Source organism: Cetorhinus maximus, chromosome 6 (genome assembly GCF_964194155.1).
Source record: "Cetorhinus maximus chromosome 6, sCetMax3.hap1.1, whole genome shotgun sequence".
NCBI lineage: Eukaryota > Metazoa > Chordata > Chondrichthyes > Lamniformes > Cetorhinidae > Cetorhinus > Cetorhinus maximus.
This window is the reverse complement of record NC_135884.1, coordinates 91139961-91163032: the sequence shown is the minus strand read 5'-3', so window position 1 is coordinate 91163032 and position 23072 is coordinate 91139961. Positions and strand designations below refer to the sequence as shown.

General features: G+C 47.0%; 1 protein-coding gene across 2 annotated transcripts in view; it reads left to right on the top strand.

Moving 5' to 3' along the window:
- The window catches only part of LOC144681903 (matrix metalloproteinase-15-like), a 161278-nt gene that overhangs the window by 88227 nt on the left and 49979 nt on the right, over positions 1 to 23072 (top strand). For both annotated transcript variants that reach the window (XM_078544038.1, XM_078544037.1), the window contains one exon: positions 15520 to 15668. In XM_078544038.1, the coding sequence (XP_078400164.1) occupies positions 15520 to 15668 (149 nt within the window). The remainder of the gene's footprint in view (positions 1 to 15519; positions 15669 to 23072) is intronic.

Sequence of the window (23072 nt, the reverse complement as noted above, 5' to 3'; positions counted from 1 at the left end):
TCCCCAAAGCCTGTCCACCATCAACAAGGCACAATTCAAGAGTTTGATGAAATACTCTCCACTTGCCTGGTTGAGTGCAGCTCCAACAACACTCAAGAAGCTCAACATCATCCAGGACAAAGCAGCCCGCTTGATTGGTGCCCCTTTCACAAACATTCACTCCCTCCACCACCAGCAAACATTAGCAGCAGTGTGTACCATCTACAAGATGCACTGCAGAAACTCAACAAGGCTCCCTAGGCAGCACCTTCCAAACCCATGACCACCACCACCTAGAAGGACAAGGGCAGCAGAAACATGGGAACACCACCACCTGGAAGTTCCCCTCCAAACCACTTGCCATGCTGGCTGGAAACATATTGCCGTTCCTTCACTGTTGCTGGGTCAAAATCCTGGAACTCCCTCCCTAACATCACTGTAGGTGTACCTACACCACAGGGACTGCAGCGGTACAAGAAGGCTGCTCACCACCACCTTCTCAAGGGCAATTAGGGATGGGGCAATAAATGCTGGCCTAGCCAGTGACACCCACATCCCATAAATGAATAAAACTAAAACATTGAAGTGTGGAAAACATCCCTTTCTTTAAGCCTGACATCCTCATCTTGATAAAGTGCACCTAAAATATCAGTAGTATCTTGGGTTTTGCAAAGCAGTTTCTGGACACAAATGCTAGAATGGTCTGGTCTCAACACTTAAAATGCAGAGAGGTTAGTCTGGATATTGACGTCTAAATTTTGTGATCGGTGTTACTTTCATGCCATTTTTTACCTGTCTAAAATAAATGGTTTAATGTTGATGAGTAAATAACACTATTCAGAAAATTTAAGGTTAGCGGTGTACACGTTTAACAAATGGATGACACAAAGATTGGCCAGGTGGCTAACAGTGAGGTTTAGTGTCTTGGGCTACAGGAAGATATAGACAGGATGGTCAAATGGGCAGATAAGTGGCAGATGGAATTTAACCCTGAAAAGTGTGAGGTGATACACTTTGGAAGGAGTAATTTGACAGGGAAGTATTCAATGAACAGCATGGCACTAGGAAGTTCTGAGGAACAAAGGGACCTTGGCGTGTGTGTCCATAGATCTCTGAAGGCGGAGGGGCATGTTAGTGGGGTGGTGAAAAAGGCATATGGGACACTTGCCTTTATCAATCGAGGCATAGATTACAAAAGTAGGGAGGTCATGTTGGAGTTGTATAGAACCTTGGTGAGGCCACAGCTGGAGTACTGTATGCAGTTCTGGTTGCCACATTATAGGAAGAATGTGATTGTACTGGAGGGGGTGCAGAGAAGATTCACCAGGATGTTGCCTGGGATGAAACATTTAAGTTATGAAGAGAATTTGGATAGACTTGGGTTGTTTTCGTTGGAGCAGAGAGGACTGAGGGATCGAGGTGTACAAGATTATGAGGGGCATGGACAGGGTGGATAGGGAGCAGCTGTTCCCCTTAGTTGAAGGGTCAGTCACGAGGGGGCATAAGTTCAAGGTGAGGGGCAGGAGGTTTAGGGGGGATGTGAGGAAAAACTTTTTTACCCAGAGGGTGGTGACAGTCTGGAATGCACTGCCTGGGAGGGTGGTGGAGGTGGGTTGCCTCACATCCTTTAAAAAGTACCTGGATGAGCACTTGGCACGTCATAACATTCAAGGCAATGGGCCAAGTGCTGGCAAATGGGATTAGGTAGGTAGGTCAGGTGTTTGTCACGTGTCGGTGCAGACTTGATGGGCCGAAGGGCCTCTTCTGCACTGTGATTCTGTGAATAACTTGTGTTTGTGTTTAAAACTGTATTGCATTGCAGAAGTTAGGTGTCTGTATTACTATCTCTTTAACAGTGTCTGTCAGTGGTAGATGCAGTCTAGCTGTGTCCTGTATATTTGCAGGAGAAGACGCAAGCAGAATACTACTTTGGAACAGCTGAGTAACAAACTATGGTCTCCATTGTTCAGATGAATTTGCAGTGATGCATTGTGAGTGAGCACTTACTGACAAAGCTGACTGCTTCACTTCCCGTCAAGCGGGTTATCTTTGCTAGTCTTTGCAGCTTTTTGTGAAGGTTTTGTATAGGGAACATCTTTGAAGTGGAAATCCTTTGGCAAGCTGCCACCCAGAAAGTTGGCTGCTAGTTTCAAGTCTGCAGCCTGTTTCTACACAAGTAACTGTGGAAAGACCTTAGCATTGTGAATCCTTGAAAAATAACAGAATTCTGGATTTTCCACGGACATTGACACACACAAGGGGGATACATTTCCAAACTGGGATGTGTGTTCTGGCGAACATGCAGAAATGGTGACAATACCACATCTAAGATTAAAAATTTAACCTCAACAATAGGGTACCTTTTAATGATGATCAATATGTGCCTGTTGAGTGCATTTTTTTTCTCATGGGTTGTCTACTCTGATGCTGGGGGTGAGCTGTTATAAACCCTGATTCCCCAGGTTTTGGCGGGGATGTGGATGACAAAGAATTCTGTATGTATACAGCATTTGCGATGGGGGATGGCAAACACCCTCAGAGCAAAGTGCTGCTGATTAGAAAAGCTTCTGCTGCTTAAAGATTTCTTTATGTTTCCATGTAACCCTGTCAGAAGCTGAGACACTGCAGAGACTGTATTGACAGGAAAAGCAAAGGCTGAATGAAACAATACCATGGTGGAAATTCAGCCAGAGAGGTTATATTGAATCAGCCATACACAGAACCACTGTATTAGAAGACCTTTAGCTCCTTATGTAAAAGTGGAGAACTGACGTTAGCTAATCAGGTTATGTCATAAGGAGAAACAGAATCAGGGAATACTGGAAACACTCAACAGGTCAGCCAGAACCTGGGGAGAGAGTGGACAAGATGTTTTGCACAGCTAGAGTCCCATTTTGAATCTGCAGGCAATTGCATCTGTGATGAAAGAATCTAGCCTAAAATGGTTTGACGTTCAGTTGTCTGAATCCCAGAATGTTTGCAGCCAAATGTACCGCTGCATGGAGCTTCATCAGTCGATGAAATGATGACTGACTCCAAATTTGGGGACAAAATGGCTTCACTCATTCTTTCCTTTCTACAACACTTTTAAAACTCAAACATTACATGGTAGAATTTCAAATTCAGTTTGAGAGTGAGAAACCTGGGTCTGAAATTAGTGTTTTCAACTTAAATAAAGGCAATTACAAAGGTATGAAGGCAAAGTTGGCTAAAGTATACTGGGAAAATAGAATAAATAAATGGTAGATAAGCAGTAGCAGACATTTAAGGGGACACCACCACCTGTAAGTTCCCTTCCAAGCCACACACCATCCTGATTTGGAACTATTTAACTGTTCTTTCACTATTGCTGGGTCAAAATCCTGGAACTCCCTAACAGTACTATGGGTGTACCTATCAAGAAGGCAGCTCACCACCACCTCTCAAGGGCAATTAGGGAGGGGCAACAAATGCTGGCCCAGCCAGTGACGGCCACATCCTGCAAAAGAATTTTTAAAAACACAAGAAGAATATATTCCATTGAGAAAAAGACTGAGAAGGATGAATTCCATGGCTAACTAAGAAAGTTACAGATGGTTATCAAATTGAAAGAAAAGGCATACAATGTTGCGAAGATTAGTGGCAGGCAAGAAGAATGTGAAAATTTTAGAAACCGGCAAAGAATGACTAAAATAAAAAAGGGAGAAAATAGAACATGAGAGTAAACTAGCAAGAAATATTTAAACAAAAGAGACAGTTGAAACTTCTGCAGGTATACATAAAGGATGAGAGTGGCTAAAATAAATGTTGGTCTGTTAGAGAATGAGATTGGAGAATTAATAATGGGAAACAAAGAAATGGCAGATTCCTTGAACAAATATTTTGTATCTGTTTTCCTGGTAGAAGAAACTAAAAGCAACTCAAAATTAGCAGAAAATCAGGAGCCATAGGGAAGGAATAATTTAAAACAATCATTATCAGTAGAGAAAAAGTACAAGGAAACTAATGGGACTAAAGGCTGTCAGGCTTCCAGGACCTGATGGCCTACATCCTAGGGTCTCAAAAGAAGTGGTTGCAGTGATAGTGGATGCATTGGTTGTAATTTTCCATAATTCCTTAGGGAAGAATTTTTAGCTGAGCGGGTGGGCCGCACGTGACTCGCTCGAACATAAAATAGCGCGTGATGATATCGGGCAAGTGTCCCGACGACATCGCGCACTTGCGCGATATTTCAGTTGGCGGGTGCACACGAAAATCAGAGCCGTGCCCGTCATCAATTACGAGGTCAGTTAAGGCAATTAAGCTGGATTTTACATTGCCCATGCGATTTTGCACTCGTCGCACGGGCAAAATGGGCAGTCGGGCAGCTGACAATTTACTAAACCTCATCCAAATTGGGATGAAAAGGGTCAGTAGCGTTGCCAGTGTGAGTACTGAAGAGTTTTGAAGATAGTTTGCTGCTGGTTGCTTATTGGTGCTTGGCAGCTTCATCTCTGTTCGGAGCTTCATTGTTAGCATTTCCAGGCTTCATTTCAGGACTTATTGGCGTCTCCAAAGTCCCTGGAGGATTCAGATGTGGACCATTCCAGGTATCAGGCAGCCTTCCGTTACCCTGGTGATGGGGATTGTGCTCTCCACTGGTGGCACCTCCTCCTCTGAGGAAGAGAGGGGCAGAAGGGAGAGGAGGCCAGGTGTCCCAATGCAGCTTCCAGGGGAGGGACCTGTGGGAGGAGAGGCGCAGGCACAAGTGGCGCAGGGCCATCAGGAAGTCCAAGGCAGAAGGGGCCGCAGAAGACGCCACTGTCCTGCTGCCAGGGTCTACAGGCGGCGATGCAGCTACCTCAATATGTCTGAGGTGCAATGCCCGAAGGAAGCTCCGCCTCTCAAGGGAGACCTTGACCTCCATTTGTCGGATGATTGGGCCTGAGATCAGCTCCAACTGTGTGGGTGGACACCTCATGCCAGTGGCTCTGAAGGTCACAGCAGCCCTTAACTTCTATGCCTCCAGATCTTTCTAGGGGTCAGTGGGGGATCTGTGTGGAGTCTCCCAATCAGCGTTCCACAGTTGCGTGAAACCGGTGACAGAAGCCCAGTTCAGGCAGATACTGACATTTATTCTTTACCGCACGGACAAGGCCAACCAGGCTGAGCGAGCCAGAGGCTTTGCAGTGATTGCTGGGTTCCCCATGTGCAGGGCGGCATCAACTGCACACATTTGGCCATCAAAGCGCCAGCAGGACAGGCAGGTGTCTTCTTCAACAGGAAGGGGTTCCACTCTATCAACGTGCAGATAGTGCGTGACCACAGGATGCATATTCTGCAAGTCTGTGTAAGGTGCCCTGGCAGCTTCCATGATGCTTACATCTTGAGACACTCCCAGGTGCGGAGGCTCTTCAGTGCTCCAGCCCGACTGGATGGATGGCTGCTGGTGACAAGGGCTATCCATTGAAAACGTGGCTTATGACGTCTCTCTGCCACCCAAGAACAGAGGCAGAGCAGCGTTGCAATAGGAGTCATACCTCCACAAGGGTGGTGGTAGAGAGGACCATAGGTCTTCTCAAGATGCACTTCCCATGCCTGGACCATTCAGGGGGTGCACTACAATACTCCAGAGTGGGTGTCACTGATAATGGTTGCATGCTGCGCTCTCCACACTCTGGCACTGGCAAGGGGGTACCCACTGGAGGAAGAAGATCTTGACACAGCTGCACAGGCCACAGATGATGAATCTAGTAGTGAGTCAGAAGAGGAACACGGTGAGGAGAATGCTGAGGGTGTGGAGGCAGACCGTAGTAACCTCCAGGGAGGCAGGGACCCCTGGGATGCCTTGATTCAACACTCCTTCAGCTAGGCTACCAAAGACCTGCTTCCGCCTCATGCCAGGGCTGCCACCTCTATCCCAGATGTCTGAAATGACCCTTTCACTTGTACCCAAAGTCTGCTCATTGCCTGTGCAATAAAGTATCCAGCCACTCATGTCCAACATTACATACTGGTGTACCCTGCACCGGAAATAAAAAAGGTGAAGCATACTCAGGCCATCAGGACCGAAGCAAATTTAATGCCATTGTCACATTGAACGTATAATGACATTACCATTACTAGTGTTGATGTCCACACCAGCAGACATATAAATCAAACATTAATGAACAGAAAATCACCCGTGAACCGTCCCTCTTGTACTCATGGTGCTTTTAACTTACGTTTCTGAGTGCTACGTCTTGGTGCCCCCCTGGCTGGCACCGGCATTGGAGGCAGCCTGCTGACTCTGCTGTCTTGTTGACCTTTATGACCTTGGTGGTTGTCCTCTGGCCCGTGGAGCCTGTGCTGGCCCTGCCTGGGAGGGAGCAGCCAATGCCACAGCTGGCAGCTCACCAGTCCCATTACAGCCTCATCAGATGCCGCGGTCACTGGCGGAGGAGCTGCTGCTGTCATCCATAGCGCCCTGAGAGGAGCCCACGGAGACGACAAGCAGGTCGTGCGCCAACGTGAGGTCGCTCTGGACCTCCCTGCTCACAATTGATGGACGGGCACCTAGCTGGGATAATGGTGCCTTACCCATCTCCCACACTGGCACTGACCACCTGAGGTCATTGCCTGTGTGAGGGCTCGCAGGTCCGAGCGCAACCCCAGGAACCCCTGATTTTGTCCCTGGAGCTGCCTCTCCATGAGAGTCGCCACTCTCTCAATGGAGGAGGCAGTGTGCTCGGCTGTGAGGGTCAATGCAGTGCTCATGCTCCTCATGGACTCCTCCACAACAGATACCATGGCACGCAAGCCCTCATGGATCTCTGCCAGATCCTCCCGCACATCCTGCTGGATATCCAGCACCTGCCGCCAATGGACGACTCCAAAGGCTCATCTGCCTTCGACCCAGCATCGTCCTGGTCCCCAGCAGTCCTCCGATTGCCGCGCCCTGGGCATTCTCTGCTTCCGCCTGCACCTCAAGCAAGCATGAAGTGCCCTCACCAATGTGCACTGACATCCCGGCTGCCGATCCAATACCCACTGAGGTGCTGGTACCTGAGCTGGTGCCTGATTCGGAGAGCAGGTGTGACACAGGTGCAAATGAAGCCCGGAGGTCCTCTGGCATCAGGGTTGGCCCTTTGGGGTCCAGAGAGCAAATGTGTGCTGGTGAATCTAAGGGAGAACAAGGATGTGTCATTAGTTAAAATCATCACACTGTCAGTGTGCCTGCCAGGCACCCTGGTGAGACAATGGAGATCTGCATCATGGTGCCATCATCTTTCAATGATTAATGGGGACTCCAAGTTTGAGGCTCCCATCAATGGAGAGACTACACTAGAATGGTTGCACAATCCGAAACTCTCACCACTGTGCACTGCACTTTTACCTCCCTCTGCACCCCTGCCCCTCCACGCCTGGTTGCACATGCTGGCTCTCCAACTTAAGGGCATCCTGCTTGAACCTGGTCAGCAGCAGCAGGTTGGGCATGACTCCGCCTGTACATGACCTCTCTGATTAGTTATGGCTCGTCTTCTCCTGAAAGGACAGAGGAGCATTGATTAGTCCACTCTCTACCTGCAGCACCATTGCAGCCTGGCCAACCCCAGCTGAGGAACACCTCACAGGACACATCCGAGTCGTGACCCTCGAGCCACAAGGCACTCAGTCCAAGCAGCCAGGACTAACCCCTTGGCCAGCTCCAGTCATTGACAGTTGGTACTCACACTCTAGCACCCCTGAGGCCCACAGGGGGACGGCCACACCTTAACACTTCTGCACACTGACCTATGCCAACATGGTACCCACCTTTCCTCAGTGCAGCAGGTCATTGAGTCTCTTCCGGCACTGCATCCTCGTGCACCGCACCACGTCATCGCTGCTAACCAGCGCTGCTACTTCCTCCCATGCCCTCTTTGTGAGGTGTGGTGGCCTCCTCCTCCCATCTCGGGACCAGGGTGTCCCTCCTGGCAGCCACTTCCTCCAGGAGGACCGCGAGGCACTTATCCAAAAAGCGGGGGGCTGAGTGCCCAACCGACCTGCCCCCTGCCGTGTTCAGCCGCACTTGACTCCATCACTTAAATATTGAGAATGCAAAGGAGACATTCTTCCATGGTAGCCTTCAAGCGGCTACCTGTGCCATTTTTAAACCAACCGCCGAGATGCCATTGGATCCTGCGGCCAAAACAGGCACTCTCCCTTGCCCGCCCCTTCCTGACCACTGGGGAGCTGCATTTCATACTGGGCAGGCCTTAATTGGCCTGCCAGTGTGAAATCGCAGTTGTGGGTCGACCGCAGGCGTCAGCCCGTTTCCTGGCCCGCCGAACTAAAAAATATAAAAATGAGATTAAATATAAACTGGTAGAGGGGGGTGCGACAGGTAGAGCTTGAAAAGGGGCCAGTGATAGGTGGAGGCCAAGAAGAGACTGCCAAAAATGTCATAGACAAAAGGACAAAGGGGTGTTGACAGTGGTGATATTATCTAAAGGATGTGCTAATGGGGACATTAAGGGTAGCAAGCAGGACAAGCTAGTGGCAGATGGCCATAGTGGGGGTGGGGTGGGGGGAAGGGATCAAAATGGGCTAAAAGGTGGAGATGAAACAATAGATAGAAATAAATTTTAAAAATAGGTAGGAAACGAAAAATATATTTGTAAAAAAATTATAAATTATTAGAAAAAGGGGGATCGGAAAGGGGGTGGGGATGGAGGAGAGAGTTCATGATCTGAAATTGTTGAACTCAATATTAAGTCCGGAAGTCTGTAAAGTGCCTAGTCGAAAGATGAGGTGCTGTTCCTCCAGTTTGCGTTGAGCTTCACTGGAACATTGCAGCAGGCCAAGGACGGACATGTGGGCATGAGAGCAGGGTGGTGTGGCAAGCGACAGGGAGGTCTGGGTTCGTCCTTGGCCTGTTGCAATGTTCCAGTGAAGCTCAACGCAAACTGGAGGAACAGCACCTCATCTTCCGACTAGGCACTTTACAGTCTTCTGGACTTGATATTGAGTTCAACAGTTTCAGATCATGAACTCTCTCCTCCATCCCCACCCCCTTTCTGATCCCCCTTTTTCCAATAATTTATAATTTTTTTACAAATATATTTTTCGTTTCCCACCTATTTTAAAATGTATTTCTATCTATTGTTTCATCTCCACCTTTTAGCCCATTTCGATCCCTTCCCCCCACCCCACCCCCACTAGGGCCATCTGCCACTAGCTTGTCCTGCTTGCTACCCTTAATGTCCCCATTAGCACATCCTTTAGATAATATCACCACCGTCAACACCCCTTTGTCCTTTTGTCTATGACATCTTTGGCAGTCTCTTCTTGGCCTCCACCTATCACTGGCCCCCTATCAAGCTCTACCTGTCCCACCCCCCTCTACCAGCTTATATTTAATCTCATTTCTATATTTTTTAGTTCTGATGAAGTGTCATGTGGACTCGAAACGTCAACTGTATCTCTCTCCGCAGATGCTGTCAGACCTGCTGAGTTTTTCCAGGTATTTTTGTTTTTGTTCTAGATTTCCAGCATCCACAGTATTTTGCTTTTGTTAAAGTGTATGTGCATTTGTGCTTTGATACATGAACAATGGCAGTGTTTCCTCCTTTTTAATTTACTAATCAGAAATGCATTTAGCCACATTTGGATTCCCAATTAAACATGTGGTAAATGGCAATAACATTGATAATGAACTATTATAGAAGATAGTTACAATACATTCAGATTCTAGATAACTTGGGCATTCCCAAATGATATTAGGCTGATTAAAGTTCCTCATTAGTATGGCCTTTCTGTTTGCACCCACTTATCTTTATATAGCGTAACCTGTCCATTTTTATTTTGACCTGATGGTCTGGAGAAAATTCCAGAAATTAACTTTGTATTCTTCACAGTACATACTATCCAATTGGAAAACCTGTCCTGTAAAATGGATCAGCTTTTTATACCTGCATACAGATCTACTTCATCTTTTTTCATGTCTAGTCTGTCCTTCCTGAACACCCTAAACCCTTTGTTTGTTGTACTCCTCCCTATCATTGGAGGTTTAACCCAAGTTACAGAAAACGTTATTGCATCATAGTTCCCAACTGCCACACCAGCCTTGTGTTTAGTCATCGTGTAGCAAATGCTTCTAGCATTCATAATTAAATACTTTAATAGGCTCTTCCCTCCCTTTGTAGTAATTAGCAGTCTCTTTTCTCTCCTTTTTTAATTATTGCTGAATGCATCGTTCATACTGACTATTAAACCATTTCTGCTCTCTCCTTGTGACTGCTGACCATTCTGCTTTGTTCTGCTCTCTTGATGCTGACTGCTGAATTTTATTTTGCAAAATTGGAAGTGGAAGTAAATAATAAAGAGGTTCACGCAAATGTTGTCTGTCCCCAGCTAATATAAAATGTTTGAGAATTTGACATTATAATCAACTACAATGGCTGAAAAATGGCACCAAATAAAAAGTATGAATTTTACAGATACATACATTTTTGCTATGTTTCTACAAAGAAAGATTTAAGTTTAGTTGTTACATGTTCTCAGATTTGTGGGGGAAAGCAAGCAAATTGGATTTGTTAACTTTTTTTGGTACAACAGCCTTATCCTCCTCAATATTGTGGTTGCAGACAGTTATATGTGGGTTTTCTATCCTTGCTCTATTATTTTGGCAAAGATTAATGGCCAAAGGCCAGTCTTTCAGCAAGTAAGTGCGAGAGAAATTGGGCTGTATTTGGGGTTGGGTGGGGTGGGGGAAGACGCAGTGGATTGTTGAAGATTGCAAATGATCTCACTATTTGGCTGAGATTTCCTGGGGACTAAAATTTCAATCTGCAACAATAATAAATTCTGAGTTAGTTGTAAACCATGGAAAAAAACGATTCTACACAGACCAACTCCTCCGCAAGGAGCACAGCTGGCTGTCTCAATGACAAAGTAAATAATAGATGATCTCAGGCTCTTTCCTCAGTTTTCAGAGAGTTTTCTGAATCCACCACCAGCAGTAATGTCTGCCCCAATGATTCCCCAACCCCGCTACTGACCATGCCAGAACGAGTCTCCCAGAATCCTTAAATAGCTTTAGGATGTGTCTCTTCGACTAGATACCATCTCCATCCCGCGTTTGGTTGTGGCAGCTTGGAAAGACAAGCAGCCTGTTCTCTCTCTGCTAACCACAAAGAACCTTTGCTGTTGGATATTCATTGTGATATTCATTGATCAGTAGGGAAGCCTGTACCCTGATCTCACAAATGACTTCCTCTGCCCTTATTCCCCAAGGCAATGTGAAACACATTAACCTTGCATTCAGATAGAGCTGTTAATTAGCTATCCTTGACCCCAATTCTCTTTCATCTTAACCCAATATCATAACTCAATACTTACAATACCTTTCTGGAACTTTGGGAGACTCAGACTCTACTCATTATAAACCCAGAGAGTGTTGCCATTGTCTCCAATCATAAATACCTTGCTGCATATTCCCAGTAAAATAAATCTAAGTCTTCCTATGATCTTTAACAATCGAACAACCCAGACTTACTATCATGCAGGCTTCAGAACAGGTCACATGACTCCCTTCATTTACCCTAAATCTGTAATCCCAAAATATAATAATCTTATAAATCTCATAATTGTAACACTTGGCACAGAACTTTGCAGAACATGGGGATCATCGTTCCCAGTATGGAAGAGGTAGCCGTCTCTTTGAAAACCATATTGCAACATCTAGTGACCGATGTCTCAGCTTCTGTTGCAGCACAGGCAGAAGCTACCCAAAATCTTAATGCAGCAGTGGAATCTCAGAATGAGATCACAGGATTGTTGTTTGTTACCATGCAATCCTAGCTTGGAGCAAGCTCAAACTACTCTCATCATGGCTGTGGATCTCAATGCTCTATAGGGCATGCTGTCTCTCCCACAGACTAGTCAGGTAACAGCCTGACAAATTCATACTTTCAGAATTATATCTTACAATGTCCCAAACACCACCATCACAATCCCTGATAATGCTCTGTCCCACCGGCAAGTCAGACCCACTACAGGTGGCAGCACAGTGGTATACAGTTGGGCGGGAGTTGACTTGGGAGCCCTAAGTATTGACTCCAACCCCTTGAGGTCACATGGCATCAGGTCAAACGTCAGCAAGGAAACCTCCTTCTGATTACCACCTACTGCCCTCCCTCCTCCATGTTGAATGCCAATTGGAAGAAGCACTAAGAGTGGCAAGGGCACAGAATGTACTTTGGGGACTTCAGTGTCCAACACCAAGAGTGACTCAGTAGCACCACTACTGACTGAGCTGGCTGAGTCCTAAAGGACATAGTTGCTAGACTGGGTCTGTGGCAGCTGCTGAGGGAACCAACAAGAGGGAAAAACCTACTTGACCTCATCCTCACCAATCTACCTGCTGCAGATGCATCTGCCTATGACAGTATTGGTGGGAGTGACCACCGAATAGTCTGTTGTGGAGACGAAGTCCTGCCTTCACGTTGAGCATACCCTCCATCGTGTTTTGTGGCACCATGACTGTGCTAAATGGGTTAGATTTCGAACAAATCTAGCAACTTAAAACTGAGCATCCATGAGCTGCTATGGGCCATCAGCAGCAGCAAAATTGTATTCAACCACAATCTATAGCCTCATGATCTGGCATATCCCCCATTCTACCATTACCATCAAGCTGGGGGATCAACCCTGGTTCAATGAAGAGTGCAGGGGAGCATGCCAGTAGCAGCACCAGGCATATCTAAAATTGAGTTATCAACTTGGTGAATCTACAACACAGGACTATTTGCATACCAAACAGTGGAAGCAGCATGTGATAGACAGAGCTAAGCAATCCCACAACCAATGGATCAGATCTAAGCCCTGCAGTCCTGCCACATCCAGTCAGGAATGGTGGTGGACAATTAAACAAGTAGCAGGAGGAGGAGGCTCCACAAATATTCCCATCCTCGATGATGGAGGAGCCCAACGCATCAGTGCAAAAGACAAGGCTGAAACATTTGCAACCATCTTCAGCCAGATGTGCTGGGTGGATGATCCATCTCGGCCTCCCCCTGAGGTCCCAGCATCTTCAGCCAATTCAATTCACTCTTGGTGATATCAAAAAACAGCTGAAGGCATTGGATACTGCAAAGGCTATGGTCCCTGACAACATTTCAGCAATAGTACTGAAGACTTGTGCACCTGAACTAGCTGCACCCCTAGCCAAGCTGTTCCAGTATAGCTACAACACTGGCATCTACCCAGCAATGTGGAAAATTGCCCAGGTAAGTCCTGTCCACAGAAAGCAGGACAAATCCAACCTGGCCAATTACCACCCCGTTAGTCGACTCTCAATCATCAGTAAAAGTGATGTAGTGTGTTGTGAACAGTGCTATCAAGCGACACTTAGTCAGCAATAATCAGCTCACTAGAATTCAATTTGGGTTCTGCCAGGGCCACTCAGCTCTTGGCCTCATTACAGCCTTGATCCAAACAAAGACAAAAGAGTTGAACTCAAGAGGTGAGGTGCCCTTGACATCAAGACAGCGTTTGATCAAGTGTGGCATTAAGGAGCCTATCAAAACTGAAGTAATTGGGAATCTGGGGGAAAACTCTCTACTGGTTGGAGTCGTAGCTGGCACAAAGGAAAATGGTTGTGGTTGTTGGAGGTCAGTGATCTCAGTCCCGGGAGTTCCTCAGGGTAGTGTCCAAGGCCCAACCATCTTCAGCTGCTTCAACAATGGCCTTCCCCCCATTATAAGGTTGGATGTGGAGATGTTCGTTGATGATTGCACAACGTTCAACACCATTCATGACTCCTCAGATACTGAAGCAAGCCTAGACAATATTCAGGCTCAGGCAGATAAGTGGTAAGTAACATTAGTGGCACAGAAGTGCCAGGCAATGACCACCTCCATCAAGAGTGAATCTAACCATCGCCCTTTGACATTCAATGGCACCATCGCTAAATGCCCCACTATTGAGGTGACCATCAACCAGAAACCGATCTGGACTAGCCATATAAATACTGTGGCTACAAGAGCAGGTAAGAGGCTGGGAATTCTCCAGAGAATAACTCACCTCTTGACTCTCCAAAGCCTGTCCACCATCTACAAAGCACAAGTCAGGAGTGTGACGGAATACTCCTCATTTGACCAGATGAGCGCAGCTTCAACAACACTCGAGAAGCTCAACACCATCCAGGACAAAGCAGCCCACTTGATATACACCACCTTAAATATTCATTCCCTCCACTACCAACGTGTCATGGCAGCAGTATGTACCAACCACAAGATGTACTGCAGTATCTCACCAAGGATCCTTCGACAGCACCTTCCAAACCCATGACCTCTACCACATGGAAGGAGAAGGGCAGCAGATGCATGGGAACACCACAGCCTGCAAGTTCCCCGCTGTATCACACACCATCCTGACTTGGGACTATATCATGGTCCTTCACTGTTGCTGGGTCAAAATCCTGCACTCCCTTCCTCACAGCACTGTGCGTACCTACATCACATAGACTTAAAGGGTTCAAGAAGGCAGCTCATCACCACCTTTTCAAGGGCAATTAGGGATGGGCAATAAATGCTGGCCTAGCCAGTGACGTCCACATTCCGTGAACAAATAAATTATAAAAAATTGTCCTTCTGGATCAAATTATACTGAGGAAACTATTAGTTATAGAGCTGGGGAGATGCGATAACAAATAAATTACAATACCAGACTTTGAAGTGCTGTAGTTCATCCTTGCCAAGTGGCAGAGGCTTCAGTTTGCATCAGTCTTTATGGATGTGTAGTACTTGCTCCTGTATTTCCCTGCTATTTTAAGTTTTCCCCTGCATCTTGGTGACCTCCAAAAAAGTAGTTCTCTTTCATAGCTTTGACCTCTGGATTGCTATCTCTTAAGTACCACTTGCACCAAAATGTTGGTTCAATCAAATTAGAAAACAGGCTGTGAAATTTGGGCAAAGACCCTGCCCAGAGCAGTTGTTGTTTCTCAAGTGCTTTTCTGGCAGAGATTGAATCTGAGATGTTTCAGCTCAAATAGATGAATAGACCTAAAAGTCAAAGTGGCCACCCGTGTCAAAGGATCTTCCCTCTCAAAATATGTCAGTCTGTAGATAACTACAGCAACTGCTGTTACCCCCAAATGACCCATTTCCTCCTCCCTTCCCCTCCCACACACCTGATAATTCTCAGTTGAAATCATGTTTGTTTTTCTTGTAGTGCTTGTTTTAATGTTATTTTGTCCTTTACAGCATATTATAATTTTACACTGAATTTTTTTTAATGTGGAGATTTGCTAATATCTGTGGTCTGTGAATGCACCATGAGCATCAGAGATAAAGAAGACCTGGAACTACGGCATCAGCAGCTGGAATTATTTTTGTGAGCCAAGTCCGACAATGATCATGATGGTATTGGTGGAAACACTTGTATGGCTCAAAGCTTTCACTGCCATTGCATTGATCATAAAGAGCATCTGTAGAGATGATAGTAGAGCTCATTTATGATCAATCCACCACTCTAATTTGGTAAACTTGACTTTTATTGCTGGTTATGTTACAAATACATACATAACTGAATTAATTGATTTTCTTGTTTATATTTCAGTCTTGGCTTCAGTCATATGGATACATCCCTCAAGGTGGCTTACGAATGTCCACAATGAGATCAGCGCAGACACTCTCCAATGCCATCGCTAACATGCAGAGGTTCTATGGAATTCAAGTCACTGGGGAACTGGATGAAAACACAAAAATGTAAGAGCTTGCTTGAAAATGATTCCGTCTCATACCAGTCTCCACACAGCACTCAGATACATATCGGCCTCAGCAAAACAAAACAACGCAAACTTCATTCCTAATAAAGATTGATGATTGCCTCAGTACAGCACCCCACCATGTTAAGATGTACTTTTTTATTCTTTCCCAGGACATAAGCATCATTGGCAAAGGCAGCATTTGTTGCCCATCCTTAATTTTTTTTAAATTCATTCATGGGATGTGGGCATCACTGGCTCAGCCAGCATTTATTGTTCAGAGGGCATTTAGGAGTCAACCACATTGCTGTGGGTTTGGAGTCACATGTAGGCCAGACCAGGTAAGGACAGCAGATTTCCTTTCCTGATGGGCATTAGTGAACCAGATGGGTTTTTATGACAATCGGCAACGGTTTCACAGTCATCATTAGACTTATAATTCCAGATTTTTATTGGATTCAAATTTCACCATCTGCCATGGTGAGATTTGAACCCAGATCCCCAGAGCATTACCCCTGGGTTTCTGGATTACTGGTCCAATGACAATACCACTACGCCACCACCTCCCCTAATTGCCCTTGAGAAGTTGATGGTGAGTCACCTTCTTGAAGTACTGCAGTCCATGTGGTCTAGGTACACCCACAGTGCCTTTAGGAAGGGAGCGCGAGGTTTTTGATCCAGTGACAGTGAAGAAACGGTGATATAGTTTCAAGTTGGAACTGTGTGTGGCGTGGAAGGGAACTTGCAAGTGGTGATGTTCCCATGCACCTGCTGCCCTTGTCCTTCAAGGTGGTAGGTCATGGATTTCGAAGGTGCTATCGCAGGAGGCTTGGAGAGTTGCTTGGCATTCCCCAAGAATATCTTAGATAAGAACGTAAAAAAGAATGACGCATCAAGCTAATTCCTTCAACAGGCTATGTACAATTTACTATAACGTGATGGAATCATGTGCCCTCTTGAGTTTGGTGACGGAGGCATTTAATCAGGCGGTGTGGGGGGCCTCGCCACCTTCTCACCTCCAACCCAATTGGGGCTGGGGTGGGAAGACTTGTGGGTGGCCTCCCCACCTGCTGCTAATTGAGACCCTTAAGTGAGCAATTTACACCCACTTAAAGGTCTCAGCTCATCATCGCTGGCATTAACCTGATGGCAGCAGATGGCTTGCCATGCAGAGGGCGTAACAAGCAAACTCCTGCAGGATTGCTTGCAGCCCAGGGAAACCCTTGTTCAAAGGCATTCAGTGTCTGATTGAGGGACCTGGCATCAGGAAAGGGGCTGGCTGTTGAGAGCCACGACCCCCCTGCCCTTACTGCCAACCCTTCCCTTGCCCCACGAACTTCACGCAATACCCTCCCGCCATTACTCACCTGTGGCTTGACATCCGGTGACAATGCTAGGCCTTGAGTGGGTTTCATACCAGCCACAGCCATGACCTCCCTGGTGGCTCTGCTGTTCAATAGAGCTGCTGGCGTTTGATTGGCCGGCAGCTCTTGGCAGGTGGGCCCTGGGGGAAGGCCCGCCTGCTGGCCTACCAAGCGCCTGAGTGTAACAAGTTGTGGTGGACCTTTCCGAAAATAGTCAACACATGGCTCTTGCTGGCTCTCCAGTCGGTGGCTGAGACACCCGTCACCTCCACATGATTCGCCCGAACTCTACACCATTGATTCAGTCTCCTCAAGGAAAATTCTAGAATAATACTTCCTAATTAAATACTTCCTTCACATTTACTCATGGTAATTTCAGGTCACAAATCCCCTTGGGCTGGAGAGGGTGTGTCACAGTTAGGAGCGGAAGGGAGGGCAGAATGTGTACTGGATCTTGGAACTGCCTGTTTTTTTAATTCTTTCACAGGACATGAGCTTCGCTGGGAAGGCCAGCATTTGTTGCCCATCCCTAACTGCCCTTGAACTAAGTGGTTGGCCATTTGCTTGGCCATTTCAGAGGGCAGTTAAGAGTCAACTACATTGCTGTGGAACTGGAGTCACATGTAGGTCAGACTGGGTAAGGATGGTCGATTTCCTTCCCTAAAGGAAATTAATGAACCAGATGGGTTTTTACAACAATCAATGATAGTTTCATGGTCAGCATTACTGAGACTAGCTTCAATTCCAGATTTATTAATTGAATTTAAAATTCCACCAGCTGCCTTGTTGAGATTTAAATCCATGTCTCCAGCACATTAGCTGGGCCTCTGGATTCCTAGTCTAGTGACATTACCACTGCAGCACCATCTCCCCTTTCTGGACCAAACATTTAAATTCCACTCAGGGAGAAAACCATGGAAAATCTCATGTCTGTTCCCCTACATAAAGAGGGTGTGTTGTATGGAGGCCTTGGAATTCCCAGGAAGTTCCTCTCTTTAAATCTTTGAAATGCCTCAGTGGAACTGTAGTCAGTTGAAACCTTGTGCCTGAACACTTTGAGGCCTTCCAAAAACCCAAAACCTCACTATTGTGCTAATTGATCCCAGAGATGATTGATTACATTCTCTAGTTAAATTGTCTACATTGAGAATTAAGGAATTAAAAAAACCAAAAAATGTACGTATTTTGCCTTTGAAGAATAGATCAGCTTGTCATGGAGTGACAATTGCTGATGCATCTTGGAAGTTAGAATGGGATCTTCAGGTAATGGTGAGTGGGGGTCCCAAAACACCGCCAAGTGAGCCAAAACCAAGGAATTTTCCAGGCCCAAATGTTTATCTACGTTCACGTTTCCACTATTCAAATTTGGTCTCCTGTTTTACAGATAACATTGTGTCCTTTTGCTTCATCAACCTGGGAGTTGTGTCCAAATGAAGAATTTGATCATCTCACCCAACAACTTCCCCTTTAACTTGCAATCCCATTATCCAGTGGATAATTTTCCAGTTTTCTTTTGAATTAATTAATTGTTATCACCTCAATTTCCATTGCACATATCCTTCCATCTTGCTTGAACGCTGGTCATTATAAACCTGTGTCCTCTAGTTCTCTTCATACAGCCCAAGTGGAGTAGCCTGCTTACACCTACCTTATTTGTAGTTCCAAGCATTTTAAAAACTTATATTGTATCCACATTTAATCGCTTCTTAAGTTAAAATATTGATATGATCCATTTAGGGACCAGGAACTTTTTGTTTAAAGTAGACAAAATTTGAAATCCCAGGTATTTATGAAGAGAATGAAGCTACAAGATTCCACAGTGTTAAACCAACTGAAGAAATTTTACTGTACAAGAGTCAACAAAGCAGTTAATACTATCTATCTTAGACGCTAACATACAGAATTAACATGAGGTAAACATGAAAAAACAAGCAAACTGTGGTCGAACAGACTCATATTGCACATTAAATGGCAGACATACCCAAGACAAGGACTATGAATTTCTCAACAACCTATCCAGACATCAGTGATCACTGTAAGTCACAAAACTCCTTTAAACTCTGTCTTCCTCTCAAAGCATTTCAGGCCCTCTCTTTTGAGGATATAGCTTCTGATTTCCCTCAGCAGCTACTCCAACTCAGAATGCCCCAATGACTGCTTGCTTCCCAGTTGCTCAATCTATTCTCCTGAGATTGCATCTCACTGGATTCACAAGGCTGCACCCCAGCATCTAATCACTAGCACAGTCCCAGCTCTCTGGCTACTCTGAGCAGAGCACCACTGCTCCTGGCCTTCCCTGAGCCCTAACTCTCAGCTGCAGAGAGCAGCTCCTGGGGTCCAGCTGCACAGAGCTAGCAACCTTCTTCAGTCTCTTCAGCTCCTGACTAATCTTGTCACATGGGCTCGCTTCCATGCCACAAAAACCGTGGTCCAGCTGTTGGGTTTTTGTGCTCTCTCCAAGTAGGCTGTCAAAAGGCATCTGGCAACCGAGCATGCGCGGCCTGCCCCCTGCTGTTCTCTTGCTTGCACCGGAACTCTCGGGCATACCAGGAGTTGTGGTCCTCAACCTCTGCCCAAAAAACCCAAAGAGAATCCAACAATGTAGATTTCCTCATAATGCATTCCAACTCTAGTTGTCACTCCTTATAAGTTAGTGCCTTAATCTTGGAATCATTCTTGTCAGTTTTTGAACCCTCTTTAATACATAAATAACATTTTGGAGCCAGATTTACTGAATGTTCACCATCTTCATTGTATTCAGCATTTCCTGCTCTCTCTCTCTATGGGTGGAATTTTCAGTGCCCACTGGATGCATGATAGGTGGCGTGAGCGGACAATATGCAATGAATGATTTCACAATGGCAGGAAGGCAGGTCATGATTCTCTGCTTAGCTTGCCGATGGTGGGCCGCGTTTCCCACAACCGGCCGTTGGGAATTTCATTGTAATACATCAGCATATCATTATCAGAGCACCCTGCCGGTCTCTCGCACCCTCGCTTTATCGTCCGTCCATGTCAGCAAGAAAGCACGCCTACATGTTTCGCAACAGTATATAAGCGACGTGCACTTGGTGGCCTGCACTTTCGGTGAACTGGAGGTGAGTGTACAGCAACATTCTGCAGACCACACCAGGGTTATTTGTTGCTTTGCAGTCTTCAGGGGCGCCGGGGGTCAGGGTTAAGTGCCGCCCTGCTTCGGAGGGGACTTTAGAGGGAGAGTGGGGGGTTAGTGCAGCTTTGCTGTTGAGGTGACTTGTGAGGGGAGGGCTTATGCAGCCTTGCCTCTGAGGCAACTGGTGGCGGGGGGGTGGGTGGGCAAGGGCAGCCCTGCCATCAAATATAGCGCACAAGCATTCGGGGTGGGGGTAGGTGGGCAAGGAAAGTAGCAACGCATTCGGGAAACCTGTAGAAAGTGACCATCCTCTGCAACTGAGAGTTCAGGCACAGCTACGTTGGAGCGCCAGGTTGTAAAGGGCGCAGCAGATGACGACAATGCATGACACCCTTCTGTGGACTGTATTGCAGGGCTCCACCAGACCAGTCCAGGCATCGGAACCTCATTCTCAGCATCCTAATGGTCTGCTCCACCAAGTTGCAAGCTGCAGCATGAGCCTCATTATACTGTCGCTCTGCTGCAGTCTGAGGCTGCCGCACGGGCGTCATCAGCCACAACCTCTACAGGTTGGGGTCGGACTCCTTGCTTATCTGCCCACTCAAACGACATAGAGGCATCAAAGTGCCACCAAATTCTGCAGAGCTCCCCCTCCCACCGGCAGATTGCAAATTCATGAGCACTTTAGTGAACTGCAGATGAGTTGGACTGCACACATTGTACAATCTCCTCGCTAAAGCTGGCCATGTAGCAGCCCCTGCTGGAGGCGCTCACAGCCTCTTGGCAATGCCAGCATCCTGGTTTGGACCAGTTCTGTCCCATGGTTCAAGCCAACTGGGCAACCATGCAGCACTCTAATCTCTGGTCATCCAAGTGGTGGCCAGCACTCTCCGGGAAGCACTAAGGGGCCATTAACTTAACCAGGGCAAGTTCTTAGTACACCCAAGCTAACCACGTGTCTCTCTTTTTCATCATGCAGGAGGAGTACACCAGGATCATGGAGCCTGGTGAACTAACTGTATGCCCAATGGCCTACAGAGCACATTAAGAAGACTGAGGAGAGAGCGACTGAGGCTCCTGGCTGCGCAGAGGCAGGAGCAGCAACCTCAGGAAGAAGGGGCAGCTGGGGCTCCCGCACACGCTGCCCAAGAGCCATAGCGAGCAGTTGCAGGCCAGTGCCTAGCGACAGCCAGGGTCTATAGACGCTGCCTTCCATTCCTGCAGATGACCGAGAACCAGTGTCACCAAAGATTGCTCATGTCTAGGGAACTGGTCGGTCACATCTGCCATTTACTGCAGGATTTGGTGCCATGGGGACATGGAGGACATCCACTGCTAATGGCTATGAAAGTGACCGTGATGCTCAATTTCTATGCAAGTCGCTCCTTTCAGGGCTCCACAGGTGACCTCTATGGGAGATCTCAAGTCTCCACCCACAAATGCATCAATGAGGTCACGGATGCCATCTTTGCGAGGGCACACACTTTGTGACAGCCAGGATGCAAGAGCAATTGGATTCGCCCAGATCTCCAGTTTCCCACAGGTGCAGGGTGCCGTTAACTACACTCATGTGGCGCTCAGATCTCTGTCGCAACACATGGTGGACTACATCAACCGCAAGGGCTTCCATTCGCTGAATGTGCACCTGGTGTGCGTCCACCAGAAACGCAACCTGCAGGTGTGCGCATGGTTTCCAGGGAGTGTGCACGATGCCTACATCCTCAGTTGGTCACAGATCCCTGGAGTCTTCCAGGGTCCACAGAAGCTGCAGGGTTGGCTCCTTGGGGACAAGGGCAATCTGCAGAGGCCGTGGCTGATGACACCCATGCGGCAGCCTCAGACTGCAACAGAGTGACAGTATAATGAGGCTCACACTGCAGCTTGCAACTTGGTGGAGCAGACCATCGGATACTATGGGTGGAATATGAGGTTCCAGTGCCTGGACCAGCCTGGTGGAGCCCTGCAATGCAGTCCGCAGAGGGTGTCATGCATCAACGTCGTCTGCTGCGCCCTTTACAACCTGGCGCTCCAATGGTGAGATAAGTTGGCTGAGGAGGAGATGGAGGAGCTGCACGTCTCCTCCAATGAAGAGGACGTCAACGTGGATGAGGGTAAGGAGGTCCTCGGAGGTGACAATGACGGGGATGAGTCCCTTGCATTGGCCAGATGAGGCAGGCACGCTCGGGAGGTCTTCATAGCTGCTAGATTTGTGGAGGATGATGACGACATGCAGTGAGGTGACCGCATTGTTTCTCACATTGCATTTGTGAATGTTTGACTCCAGTCTGGCTTATGGCAGCGCGAATGCCCTCTGTGAGAATGCTCCTGTCATGAAGAGGCAGTGGAGGCCCTAATAGTCGCTCGATTACTGGAGGATGATGACGACATGCATTGAGGACACTCCATAAATCTTCACACAGCCTCCGAGAATGGTCAAGGGCAGCTCACTTGCACTCCGTGATCAGGGTCATATAGAGACGCAGCCATTAAACTTTAGATTCATCTGATGCTTTGTCCGCCTTCAGCACCTGAGCCCTTCAGGAGCTGGAGCACAGCATCAGTGGCCACAAATGTTGAAGAGATGAAGCCAGCCCCTCTTTAAAGGTGCTGAGAGCACACCAAGAGAATGAGAGAACTCTGTGGCGCCCGCCCACTACATTCTGGCAGCAATGACCAGCACCACCAAGGTGGAGGCAGCAGTAATATCTCCAAGAAGTGTGTGGCTTGACCTTCACTTTAGTCTGATGGCTGCACAGAGCACAGGGAAGAGGCCCTGGACCGAGACACCTGCCCTTATCTTGTGCAGAAAGGTTTCACATCTGAGTGACAAGAACACTGCTCATCAGAAGAAGGAGCTATAGGCAGGGAGACATTCTTGGGAGTTTATTAACAATAGTGAACAGTATGTACAAGCGATTAACAACCGTGC